A 14,335-nucleotide genomic window follows, 5' to 3' on the forward strand; every position below is an offset into this window, starting at 1 on the left:
GGGGGGGTGGGGGGGGAAGGGGAGACCAGACACCATTAGAGATGATGGAGGCAACAGTGGCATTTCTGCATTTCTACTCTGTATATCCCTCTTCTTCGATTCTATTTTCTCCTATTATTGTTTCGTCTCTTTATTTTCTGCAACTACAGAACAGACAAGGAATCAAAGAGACTATTAAGCAAATATCAGCCTGATAGTTTGGACTAACACTATGCTCCGATAGTCGATTGAAACCCAAGAATCTCAGCCCCAAAGAACCCTTTCGGTGTCAGATTGAACTCGGATTCAGACCTGATTTGTTGCTGTACCGTCAGATCTGAGTTGTAGAGGCAACCCACCTTCTTCAACTGCTGTTTGAGGTGTTTATTGGCTGGGATCAAGAGGCCATTGAGTTTCCGACTTTTACTGGCAATTTCAGATCATTCTGAAGCCTGAGCAGAAGTAGATCTCCAGTGGAATCGAAGCAACCTCCGCTGGTTTTGGGTGTGTTCGAAGGTTGAATATGAATCTTCAATCATGAGTAATGCTTAGACCTTTTCTTTCTTTAGTTTCCCATTACCCCTATAACCCCTTTTATACCACTTTGCCCTTTAGTTACCTCTAGTTCCAACTCCAGCCTTGAACAATACATTCAAATTCCCACTTGTCCCCTCTTCTTAACCGATCCATTAAACATAAGAAACTTCTGGTTATTTACAAGAGTGTCATTCCCCTTTGCAACTTCAATTTATTTACATTTATTTGGTTATTGCACACTTGAATGGGCCCATAAGTGATCCGAGTCCAGCTTTGGAACCCTGATCCGTATCAACATAAAATTTCACTCATCTATATCAAGCCATTAATAGGGCTTAATCATTTGAGATCTCGACGGCCTTTGACACAAGCAAACCAGCCACTCAAAGCACACCACTCTTACCACTCTCAAGTCTCAAATATCATTTTCTCCTCTTACGAGTCAAGTATCAGAACCAACAGTCTCTGAGTGAGAAATAAACAAATGTGCATCAATAGGAAAGAATTTCAGTAAGGATGATGAATATAAAGATGAAACTGGACCAAGAAATCAGATATTATGGGCATTCTAAGAACAGAGGAGCTTGCGGCATCAATCATCCCCCTCCTGATACATATCAGCATGCATGTCTCCAGTTTTTGTTCTTTCCCAACAATATTTCTCAAAACCTTTCTAATACACTATATAAAGTGGGAAAGGTGGACCTTGTAAAGAATCTTTAACCTCAACATATAGCCCGATTGCCCAACCAGACAACCCTCCTCTATATATCAAGGAAAGACATACTTCACACTTAATAAACCCAAAAAAAAACAAAAAAAGTAACCAAGACTAGGCTCCTACTGTCACCAAAAAAAATTCTCGCAACAAATTACAAAAAAAAAAAAAAAAAAAAAAAGTGACTAAGAAAGACTCAGAATCTAATGTCACACACCAAAACAACGCCAACAAATTGAGGAGTCACTCAGAACGGACAGTGTTTCCCAATAAACCCTACCAGGAAATTGCGTACACAATTGAACATGAGAAACATACCAAATTGTGACTGCATGAAAAAGAAATTGCTTCCCTCCAACCAAGAATATAAGTAAAGTGCACTTAAAGCTTGCTACTGTAAACCAAAAATATCTCAGAGCCCATCACACCTGATCTTCTTACCTGACGAAGAATCTTTCTGTGGCTTAGTGCATATGCATCGGCTTGCTCATCAATGCCATTTTCTTGAGCTACAGGAATAGGAGGGAGTGTACTTTTACTTGCCAAATCAAATGAATTAAGTGTATCTTGATACCCATAGTGTTGTAAGTAGGAACGAACTAGCCTGGTTCCCACATTCCAAAAAAAAAGAGAGTTAGAGAACAAAAGAAAACATGAGGCAAAAGAAAGTGAATGGACGATATAAACATAATGGTAGCAAGAATACCAATTTAAATTTAGGATTTACAAAAATATATAAAAAAGAACTCCAACTTATCAACAACAACAACAATCAGCGACCACCGAGATCCACTTGAACAAACTTAGACATACTGAGTTATATAACTGTGATATTGTTGGTAAATTGGCTTTCTCTGCAACCATCAATCACCTATGGATGGAGCGTAACATTCGTAGATGGACCCCCAAATCTTGCTCTCTAGAGGAGATTTGAAAAGCTATCTACTTTGACGTTACCCCCAAAATCCATATCCTTCAAGGCCGCCCTGTCTCCAACTCCCTTAGAATGCCCATATCATCACTTCTTGGAACCGGAGGGTGGACATCATTCCTCCTTCTGAAGCCACCATGGACCCCCCCCCCTCTGCCTAGTTGAAGCCCTCCCCTCCCCTCCTCTCCTTGAGATGATTTTGGCTGTGATGCCTGTTTTGTTTGTTGGTTGTTTGGGCTTTTTCTGCTCTTGTATTTGTTTCTTTGTTTCCTGTAGTTTTGGCCCTCAGGCTGGCTTTTCCTTGTTGGCTTAAGCCTTCTCTCCCCCCACCCCTTTCCCTTTGAATATTCTTCTTCATGCTTGATAATGAATCAAATAAAAGGCAATCTTCCTAAATAAAGTAAATTTCTAAAATCCTACTAGACTAAGGACTCAATATGGGTCTGGTTCATCTTTGGCTGGATGCCTAGATGGGTATGGATCGCTCCATGGGTGCGTATCTACATCAGGGAGGGAGAGGATGACACATACTGGGCACTCCGCCACCTTGTCCCTGTCAATTAATATGAGTTGTGACATTCTATCTCTTTTGTAATGGCTGAAACTTCTTTCGTTTTTTTAATCAGAATGCTCTATAGTTAACCATTTAAATGTGTTTTAAAGAGTCACGGACATAGTTGGATGCCTTTCATTAATTTTCTTCAAATTTTTCCATATTCTTCCTTTTATTCAATTTACATTTGAAAGTTTTGAGGGGTCCTTGATGCACAAGCATCACAATTCAAGGCATTCTCCGTGCATCTACAAGTGCTTAAACACTGCTCCTGCAACTGCTCCACGGTTTAAACATGCAAACATAGATAGGGTTTCAGTCTTGTTGCAGCCTTGCAGGTCTTGTTTCTCACCACAGGGATAGGTTTCCGATCAAGGACTAAAGGGTTTGAGTCGCCTATAGGTAGAGATCCCTCAATCAAAGCCACAGTCCAGGCAATTCAAGAGTAAGGGAGATCGATCTACTTGTTTGGTGCTGCAACTATCGCCCAGAACAGAGAGAGAGAACAGGGAACAAGGAAGAAAGAAAGGGAAGAGGAAAGAAGAGAAGGTCAGGAAAGGGGAAGGAGAAAAGCAATCATGGCCTTCATGGTTTCAAGCCAAAGCTTCATTCAAATTTTCAATGAATTAAAAAACTTCAAATCTGTCCTACTCGGCTACTCTACCATGTTACATGGCTATAAAAAGGAAAATCAAAACCTAACAATGGAAACTAGTTAAATTAGCAACTGAAATAAAATCTGAATCTTCCTACTAACTTGACCACACCCTATACTAACAATAAAGGAAACAAATCAAAGTACTAAATTATTCCCAAATCATCCCACGCCCAACTGCATCACCAGATCTTCCAATACTGAAAGCTCATGATACTATTGCAAACTAGCATGTCAATCTTCCAAACAGAAAAACCTTGGATTTGAAGTTTTATTCGGTGATCCAAGAATTGTCGCATAAAAAAAGATGCATTGAAGAGTCAGAATTGAGTTTAGTACCAGTTCTCTCCATGTATCTTAAGACACACACACTAAGCATAAAGCAAGCTATAACTTGCGAGCAATAAGTATATGTACAAAAAACATTAAAATATGAAGAAGCAGACAATATGATTAAAACTTTCAACTTTTACCCACAAATGGAAAGTCCAATGGAACACAAGCTCAAACCAATAGTGAACATACCGATGACTAATGTTAAGAGGCAGTGATGTTTTCTCAATCATCATCTGCTGCTTCATTCTTTCTTCCAGTGCAAAAGCCTAAGCAAGAGCAATAGAAATTAGAGAATAGAAACAGCAATTCAAAATCTATACAAGATAGACGATGTCCGAAAATCCATTCACAGATCATTGCTTTACAATGGAAAGAAAGTGTTTAGCAATAGAAATGAACAAATTTAACAGGTAACGTTTTGCCAAGTCACTTGCTACATGCAAAACTTCACCAACCGAAAAGAAAAATAAATCCTTCAACAGGTGCATAACCAGGAAAACAAAAGTGTGTTCCATGTACGCACACGTGTCTGTGATTGCACTTGCTTTTCCTCCCGAAACATATACTCTAACAAGAGACAGCAAATATAATACACTATGCCTCAACTCATTGGGAACATCATACAAAAGTGCACACTTAATATGTTATACGTTCAAGCAAATGATTCAGAATGTTAAGGGCAATGTTGCAACCATAGTTCAAAAACTCGGGAAAATCTTGCTGAAATTTCAACAATTTAGATGATTTTTGATATGGCCAATACAAAATGCCCCATGAATCAGGGATTCAACATTGTTTTGGTCGAAATTTCGGGCATGTCTATACTGGGGGCAAAAATGCACTGTTTCAGCAAAAAAATCCAGTCATTGCAATCATATCACCCCCCCGAGCCAGAAACGCCCAACTGAAATTCACGGTAAACAAGGAACCGTTTTGGCGAAATTTTGATCAAGCCGAAACGAGACTGAAAGCCAAGTTTTCAAACTATGGTTGCAACTTCAAGAGATATTCCATGGCCAGGTAAAGAATTCATCCTCCCATTCTCCAAACGACATGTCTTGCATCACCCATATACCCAAAACATGGTAGCATATTATTCATCCTTTCAAAATTACATCAAAGAACTATAACAGTGCCAAAAAGTGATCTGCCTCCAAGGCCAATAAATCTGGTCACAAGAGATGGGAAGATCCACCAGTATAAATGCATTTGTCTAAACCATAGTTCTAAATCTCAAATTTCGTAGGTTGGTTTTGACCCACTCCGAAACAAACTAGGTACCAAAATTAAAAATGTACCTGGTTTCAACCAGTTTTGACATGTTTAGACAGTCCTTTCAGTCTGAGTGAGCCATTCCCTAGGTTAAGATACCTGGCAAATGTTGGTGATGAATCTTGTGGATGGGCAGTGATGGACTTTCAAAACAATTGGGCTCTCAAAACATATCAAACGCAAAAACGTTCCAGGTGCTTTCATACAGGATCAAGCTCATAAATCAATTCCTCATGAGCATTCAACAGTTATCTCATTCAAATAAACCTAATAGTTGAATTAATAAAGAAAGACCAAACAATTACAAAATAGCAAGTAATAAGAACCTAAAGCACAGTGAAAAAAGACCTCTCTTTTTATATATGCGAAATCAGTATGTATATTTTTTACATTAGTATAAAAAAAAAAATGAGTATGACATCACTAAAAGAAAGAAAGAAAACAAAATAAATATAAAAAGACATCTCCAAAATATTTTTATGAAGTCCCTCCATTTATTCTATTGGACATGCAATGGCACAGGCACCTGCAAAGTCCTTACAGAAACTGGTGCAAATACGAAACTTAACCTTTTACCAGTATATATTATCGAACATAGATATTGAACTCTTAACATTATGAACAAATGATAATCCAGAGAAAGTATGCAACACAACAGGCTCACCTGATAATGGAACGTACACAATACCATATCATAACACAGTACACTTGACAAAACAAAATGGCATGCGAATTGAGGGTTCTTCAATGTTTCAGTTTTTTCACCGAAATGGGGATCATATTTCAGTGACATTTCAGCCATTTTGGTAGTATATTTCTGTTTCAACCAGGGTCGAAATCCCAGTCAAAACAAAATTCTTGGACCTTGTCACAACAGAAAGAGAGCGCAACAAGATGGAAGTGCTAAGGAAGAAAATATAAGAGTAATAGCTTACCTCAATACCAAAAACAAATGGTTTCTGCCCAAAGTTGACATTCACCCTGAAGAATTAACATTAAATATATGTCTGAAAATATTAGAATCTCAAACTCTCTGGTAGAACACAAAATTGCATAGAAAGTTTTAAAACTCAATATGAATGTGATATCTGCAAATTAAGACATTCAAGGAGCACATCAAGATTAAAGAAGTGCTAATGATTTTTCTAGGAAAAGATGGATAAAGGAACTTCTTTTCCAAAACCAAAAGAAAACTCAACTACCAAAGCCTTACCCAACCACTTGGGTGGCCAACACAATCCTATTGTCATGCCACTCCATTTCCAGGCTAGATCTCATGTTAACTCAAAAGAAGACACATCATTTACCAATGCTTCAAACTAAGTCATTTTTTCCCTTCCCTTATTCTTTTAACACCTCCAAATTCCAGTTAATACCATATTAATCCTAATTGGTGCATTCACTGATCTCTATTGCAAAGTTCCAAACCATCTCAATCAACTTTTCCTTGTCACATATTGGCACTACTACTGCCAAGTCCCCCTCATGCAACCATATATGATTCTATCCTTCCCAGTCTTGTCATTCATCTATCTCAGCAGTCAACATCCCCATCTAAGCTACAATAATTTAATGCAGCTGCCGTGCTGCAAATCCATCTAGGAATGCCTTCCTATATGGCCCTATTATCTGCCATGTCATATATCAGGTGGGAGTTGTGGGACCCAATAAGGCATGTAGGGCCCCAAGGCTCCCTGCTCACATGTAAAGTTACATCCCAAAATGAGTTCCCCGCATAGCAAGATAAAGTTTTAAGTAATCCACTAGGAAAAAGAATCTTTTGAAAAATGGTTGTAAATAAACAGAAGGCTGAAAATACATGAAAAATTCCAATACAGAGGATATATGATTGAATTAGGCTAACGCATGGACAATCCAGACCATGCCTTATTAATCAAGGTCATTGTCACAAAACCAAGATCTGTAACCAGTAACTTGAGAGAGTAAGAGAAGAGAGAAAGAGATTCATAGAAAAGAAGAGGAGAGACTGCATGAGGGAAGCAGCCGATTGTTTTTTCCAGTCACCCCCTACCATCAATATTTATTAATACTTAAAGTAGTACAATCAAACTAGGAAACTAAGTCCTTGTGCCACAAGCAAGATAAAATAGGAAGTCTATCCTAATTAGTAAGTAGAGATCTATCCTAACTAGGGAAAGAAATAAACTAAAGCAAAGAAGTAAAACTCATCCACGATAGGAACACTTCCCATATCGTGGTACATATCTTAACACTCCCCCTCAAGCTAGAGTATACATATATCAAAAGAAAACTTCCAGCTTTGACCAACAAGAATAGAAAATTAAACATAACACCGGTCTTGAGTAGTAGTGGTAGACGCTAGAGAGCACAGAGAGAACTCCAATCATCCACACCATAAAGTCCGTAGCATCAAAGGTGCTTCCCAAAGAAGGCAGGTAGTAGGTAAGAAGTAGCAACAACAGGTTGCAGGGGTAAGCATAAATTGACATCAGGTTGTCGAGGACCAAGAAGCAACATCAGGTTGCCAAGTAAGCAAGTAGCAGCATCGGGTGCCAGGGTAAGCAAGCAGCAACATCAGGTATCGGGGTAAGCAAGTAGCAGCATCAGGTGTTGAGGTAAGCAAGTAGCAGCATCGGGTGCCAGGGTAAGCAAGTAGCAGCATCAGAGTGCCAAGGTAACAAGTACCAGAATAAAGCAGATAATATAAGACCTGCAATTGAGTAGATAATAACTCCAATCTCCCCCTCACGTGTAGCATAACAAGTGGACATACAATGTCCAATAATTAGCATCTCAAAGGATGAGCAGTACATATAATCCCATAGTCAAGAGCAAAAAATAATTTCCAATCTCCCTCACACTGTAGCAAATTATCTTCATGCAAGTACCAATTTTCCAAAAAATTGTAACCCTAACTGATGCAATCTAGGAGTCCAATACCCTAAATTGGGTGCTCAAAAATGGAAAATCTGTAATTAATCCATGCAATCTCAGTTTTGAACCCAATTATGGGCCCAGCCAAGAAAAATAGAACCCAATTCCATTGAAATAGTGGTAATTTGGTAATTGGTAATAAACTAGAATTTGCAAGGGGCTGTTGGTAAAGAAAAAGTAGGAATGGAATGCCGGTAAATAATTGAATTTCAAATAAAAGCACAATCCAAGGCCAGAGGGTAAATTGGGAATGGAAAGTAAATAAGGACAAGAGGAACTTAGTGGTAATGGGAGGGGTAAACTAGGAAGCTAAGAAAATAATAATAAATATGAATATTTGCATAACTAAGAATCAAGGGAGGGGCAAATATGGAAAACCAGAAATAAGGCTTTGAAACAAAAGCCACAATTTAGGGGTTGAAGTCGTCTTCAACCTCAAGACATAACCAAGGCGGCAGTAGTTCCAGATTTTGGCTGCACAGCCCCTTTAGGAGAGAGGGGCGGTAGACATGGAAAGATACCAACAAATCGTGGGTCTTCAACCTTGGACAACAGCTGAATACACCATAAAATTGAGAAAGAGATCGAGGCAGAACCACGGAAATACTCCATCAGCTTTCCAATTGAGATGATCGAACAAGCAGTAACCAGCAGAAGTAAACAGAAACTCAATCACGAGCAGGAGCAAGAGCAGCGGAAACCAAGCCTCTAACTTCGACAACCATGGCGAAAAATCTTGTCGCAACAAAATGATTCGAAACCCATAGATTTTGAAAATCAGAACTGAAAAGCATCTTCAATCTCAGCAACCTGTAACTTGCAAGAAGGAGGTGGCGGTAATCTAGGCGGAAGCTTGGAAGCAGCGACAAATCATTGCAGCAAATTGATAGCATAAAAAGAAACCCAGCAACAAGAACAGAGAAGAAGACGTCTTCTTCCACAAGAAACCAGTGGAGGCCACCACTTGAATCCAACAAACCAGGAAACCCTACTTATTCAATCCATGAATTGATGCAAAGAAAATTATCTCGCAAAGGCCAGCAACAAACAAGAGGAAGTCGAACAAACCAGGACAGAGGAGGGAAACAATAATGGAGTCACTTTCAGAAATCGAAAAATCAAGAACACGTCAGCAAGAGAATTTAAGGTTTCGCTTGGAGCAGAAAACGTTAGCAGAAATCAGCAACCATGGGGATCAGTAGCAGTAGCATTAGTAGCAGATAGGTTATTTAGACAAATAATCTTCATGGAAACCCTAGTTCTTCTTTTTAGAAGATCTAGGGTTTCATCAGACGCAAAAAGACTTTGGAACGACTCTCAAAACTGCTACTGGTTATAGCTCTAATACCATGTTACAAAACCAAGATCTGTAACCAGTAACTTGAGAGAGTAAGAGAAGAGAGAAAGAGATTAAGAGAGAAGAAGAGAAGAGAGACTACAAGAGGGGAGCAGCCGACTGGTTTTTCCAGTCACCCCCTACCATCAATATTTATTAACACTTAAAGTAGTACAATCAAACTAGGAAACTAAGTCCTTGTGCCACAAGCAAGATAAAATAGGAAATCTATCCTAATTAGTAAGTAGAGATCTATCCTAAATTCCTAACTAGGGAAAGAAATAAATTAAAGTGAGGAAGTAAAACTCATCCACAATAGGGACACTCCCCATATCGTGGTACATATCTTAACAAGGGTCATTGTTGTCGCATCACCCTTCCATGTGGCACAATTTTGCAGACCACATAGAAAGGCCTCCCTTTGTGTGTTGAAGCAGCCAATATGATAACATTCTTCTTGAATTTTTAGTAGCTTGTGAACCATCATGAGTAATAGAATGTGTAGGTGAAGGATGAAAGTCTTGGGTCATTACAAAGAAAAATTTAACTGTCACTGAGTTTACCTTAATCCAAAGTTTCTGAGTTACTTGCAGCTTGAAGTAGCAGGGAAGAAAAAAAACAAACCCAGGTATCAGTAGGAGGCCAGTTATAGCTACTAAGATAAAACCATGGTTTTAAGTATTGGCTTGTATTATATCGGTATTGGTCAGTAGGATACGACACATGCTGATACATTATGGGGACATCAGTCCAAGCTTTAGGGTTTACCAGAGGAGGTGACAGAGAGAACCATCCAGCCTGGGCTCTATTTGGCTGGATGGATGAAGATCAGATTGGGGCCCACCTTTGGAGAGCCACGCAGGATCAAACAGCTGTACATGGGCCCCACTAGCAGTCAATGCAAGGAGGAGCTAATTTATGTTCTTTTTTTCTCTTTCGTTAGGAAGTAAATCTATTTTAATTAAGTAGTATTTTTATTTCCCTAAGAGGGTAGGACTCCTTACCTATTTAGCAGATTCTGTTTCTTTTATTCCTTTTATTTGTTTCCTAAAGTATTAGAACTCTTTTATTTAGCAGATTCTGTTTGGATTTTTTTTCTTAGAGTTTATTTTATAAATACATTGTAAGGCCGATGGCCAGATTTTCAATGAATGAATGACAAGAAAAAAAAGGCAGAATTGTGGATGACGCAAGGCTCTATTCTCCCCTCCCCCAGCGTGATTCTCTGTTCTCTTTTCTCATCAGCAATGGGCCTTCTTCCTCTTCTCTCTATCAGCAGTTAAGGTAAGTTGTCCCCCCCCCCCTCTCTCTTCTTCCTATATTCTTTCACTTCTGGTTTTTTCTTTTCTTCTCTTTTATCTCCCCAAACCAGAAACCCCTACCTGCTATTACTAAGATAGTACAGTTTTCTATTCTTCCCCCCCCCAACCCCCCACCCCCCACCCATCACATGCTTAATCCCTGCAGCCTTCTTTTCTTGGTTGCTTATATTTAACCTTTGCAATATTTCTGCATATGAACAGTAACTGATTTTTTTTCAATAATTGACTGCAAACTGAGGACTGGGCATAGTATTTATTACTGTTAAGTACCCTGAAATGCATGCACCCCTTTGGTACTTTATTATGACTTGTTCCCACCCCCATATTGCTTGCTCAAGTTCTGTTAAGTCAATGCTATTGCCTAGGAACTTTACTGTTTATTGCTTCTATGGTTTTCTTGGTTTTAAAACTTGCATTTAAATCATTTGTACTGCTGTTCAATCTTACTGACTACCCACACTTGAGTTCAGTCCACGATTATTGTGGTTAAAATAGCCAACCTATATAGGGGCCTTATTGCCTAGGGTTTCTCCTACATCAATACATATCCATCTTTTTTTTATAAATGTTAAGTATCCCATTGTATTGCATCATAACGGGCAATATGGTGCGAAATGATGTGATAATGCCCATACTATCGATACATCTCTTAAAACGCCCATGTGGATTCATTCTCAATACAGAACACCAAAACCCAAAAAATAATAATAATAATAATCAAAAACCACCAACCGAGAGTCTTCCTAAGTCCCTTAACTTGGTTTTTAGCCTAGATTTAAGTTGGGGCTTTCAAGTTTCAATCTACACTCAAAAACAATTCAAAGGATGCCTAAATACCTAAGTTTGGATCATTCTAAAAGTTGAAATCAAAGATTGAAGGAGGTTTCATAGAAAATGGTAGGTTTCTCTAATTAGGAGGACGAGGTCAAGTGCATGGAGGCAACAAGATGATGATGATGGTGGTGGGGTTTCATAGACTTATGAAATGTTGCAATTCACATGTGAGGCAAGATACAAACATGCAACCCAAGATGAGGATCATGGTGCTCACCCACAGCCACAAACTTACAGTCGGAAGGGTAAGCGTCCTCTCAATCCAAATGACAGTGATGTGCTTATGAGGGCATGGAGTCATTAAGCATGAGTTCGGATCACACTGGTGCTTCACTAAGCCATGGACAATATACTTCTTTAGGTGCTTCTTCGGGCTATGGACATGGGGCTTCTTAAGGTATGGAAGTTATGGACGCGGTTAGGCAAAACGACAACTCGATACTTTACTGACATTGTGATGCAGTAACGAAGGTCTACTCAAGAAGGAAGAATAGGGTCGACCCAAGTGGCTGAATGGGTCGACCAGATCTGGCTCATTATGGCCCACGGTTTGGGTTAGTGATGGGGGTTATTGGATTGTTACTTAGTTTCTAATAATTTCAGTCCTCTAATTAGTTTCTAATTCCTGCTTTAAGTTAGTTTCTAATTTCATTAGTTTACAATTTCAGTTTTTAGTAACTACATGTTAGTAGTTTTAGTAACTTTGAGTTTCTATTATTTGTAAACACTTCCCCCATCATTATAAATAAAGGAAGGGCTCATACACAAAGCCCCACGATTTTGATTAATGAAAAAAAAAAAGACTTGCTGCTGCCGCTGCTACCACTGGCCTCTATGGAGGTTTCTTTGTGTTTGATCAAGGAAGAAGGGTTTGGTGTTTGTCCAAGCGACTCCTTGCGGCATAAAGTCCAGGAGGGTTCTAAGAGTGTTTTCTTCTTTTCTCTCAAGTCTATATTCAAGTTACTACTGCTGCTACAAACCAGGTATTTATTGTTTAAAGTTTCTGCCCAGAATTCTCTGTAGAGGTACAATCGGCCCTGTCTACTGTAGCTGCTAGGGGTTTCTGTTAAGGCTGAAATTCTGGTTGATTGTTCTCCTATTCCCCACTAAGGATCGATCCATGTTTGAGATGTTTCTGTGCAGCTGTTAGAGAGAAATTCAAAATCTCCCATATTTTGTCCTGTAGTGATTTTTCCAGAATAGAATCAGATTCCATTGCCTTGTCCTGCCTCATACTGTTTCTGTCATTTTCTGTTGTTGCTTTGGGACTGTTGCTTCATATCACTACTGCTGGTTTTATTTATTTGATCAACTATTATCTGACCTAAGTGGTATTGGATACTGAGATCGATAGCTGCTGGTTTACCTCTATTTCTGTTGGTCTGCTATTTGCTAGTGTATTGGGATTGGCTGTGGTTGTTCTTTGGTTTAAAAGTCCTGCAGTTTGGGTCTAGTTTGAGATTTCAAATCTCGTCCTACATTACACTGGCCACTCCATAGCAGAGTACAGAAGATTCTACTATAACTGGGAGAAGCATTACCATCACTATTTCGATTGGGGTCAGTACTGTGCTTATGTTCGGTTGGTAAGTGTTGGTGCCGAAAATCCGTATGAGCTGATCCTGCACAAGCACAGACGGCAGAGGCCCGGAGCTTTGTCCGAGGTTAGTCCTCCGACGCTCAAGTTAGGGATCGGCCGCACAATTTTTGTTACAGGAGTAATGGTGTGGGTATTGATGCTTACCTTCTTCCTTCCTCACGGGCCCTCTTATATAGCTCTTAGGGTTTAGGGTTTCCCCTTTCCTTGGAGGAGTCCTCCTCGGGTCCACCTCCTTTCCTTTTAGAGTTCTACTCGGATACGTCCTATCCCCTTCGCAGGGGATATTCTCTTCACGCGGTTAACGTGGTAGAGTCCTTGCGGCCTCTATCAGGTGGGTGACACGTGTCCAGGTGGGCGACACTTGTCCTTACCCTACTGGGCAGTCAATTTGGCCGTATCAGTAAGCAACACCATATATGAGTTTGAACCACCCTGACATTCTTCATGAAAATAGACTATTACTACATATAAGAAATCTCATCCTTTATAACAATTTCAATTGAATGCACTTGTCTTGCTATACATTGTTCTTCATTTTAGTGTTTATGCATAATGCATGTTATATATTGATTATTGAGTAGTTTGCATGCCCCTCCCCTAGACTTTGCTCTTAGAATAGAACTCCCCACCCCCCCGGTGTTGTCAACATCCACACCCCTAATAGTTTACCGTGTTAGTGTGGTGCTAGTTTTGATATGTAAAATTCTATTTTACCCTTATGAGGTCTTCAAGTAAAACACATAAAATCTAAATACCTATTTTACCCTTATAACTTCTCAAAACCCTTTTCCAGAAAAGCTAACCCATCTCCGGTGAAAGTGAAGGGGAGAAAGCACATCTATCTCGACGAAGGTGAAGGAGAGAAAGCACATCCATCTCCAACGAAGGTGAAGAATAGAAATGGATCTGCGAAGAAAAGTCTACGTAGGAGAGAACCATAGAACTCAATCATTTTTGTGAAATTAGCCCTCTAAACCTTTCCTTTTAGCTCTCTTTCTCACAATCTCTCTATAACTCCTCTACTTCTTCTCCTTCCCTTCCGCTCTCTTCCTCTGTTTCTACAGTGCCAATTTCAGTCCGAAATCCTCTCTACAAGGTACAAAATTTTAGTTACCCATTTCTCTAATTATCTTTTGCTGCTGGTTTTCTAGAACTTTACGGCACCGATTTCACTTCTTGATCCTCTTTACAAGGTTCAGGTGAAGCTAGTGACTGGCCTAATGGAGATTTAAGCCAATGTTTATGATTTTCTTTGGTTGCCGGATATTTTTGCCTTTTATCACAAATATGAAAGCTGCTTTCGAATCCTTTCCTCTCTGAAATTTTTCTTTTCTTTCTCCTTTGAT

General features: G+C 39.3%; 1 protein-coding gene across 2 annotated transcripts in view; it reads right to left on the reverse strand.

Moving 5' to 3' along the window:
- Positions 1-14,335, reverse strand: part of LOC122084584 (ran-binding protein M homolog) — a 38,178-nt gene that overhangs the window by 16,207 nt on the left and 7,636 nt on the right. For both annotated transcript variants that reach the window (XM_042652954.1, XM_042652947.1), the window contains exons 4-6: positions 5,917-5,962; positions 3,899-3,975; positions 1,676-1,838 (exon numbers count right to left, since the gene is read on the reverse strand). In XM_042652954.1, coding sequence (XP_042508888.1) covers positions 1,676-1,838; positions 3,899-3,975; positions 5,917-5,962 — 286 coding nt within the window. The remainder of the gene's footprint in view (positions 1-1,675; positions 1,839-3,898; positions 3,976-5,916; positions 5,963-14,335) is intronic.

This window comes from Macadamia integrifolia, chromosome 1 (assembly GCF_013358625.1).
Source record: "Macadamia integrifolia cultivar HAES 741 chromosome 1, SCU_Mint_v3, whole genome shotgun sequence".
NCBI classification, from domain to species: domain Eukaryota; kingdom Viridiplantae; phylum Streptophyta; class Magnoliopsida; order Proteales; family Proteaceae; genus Macadamia; species Macadamia integrifolia.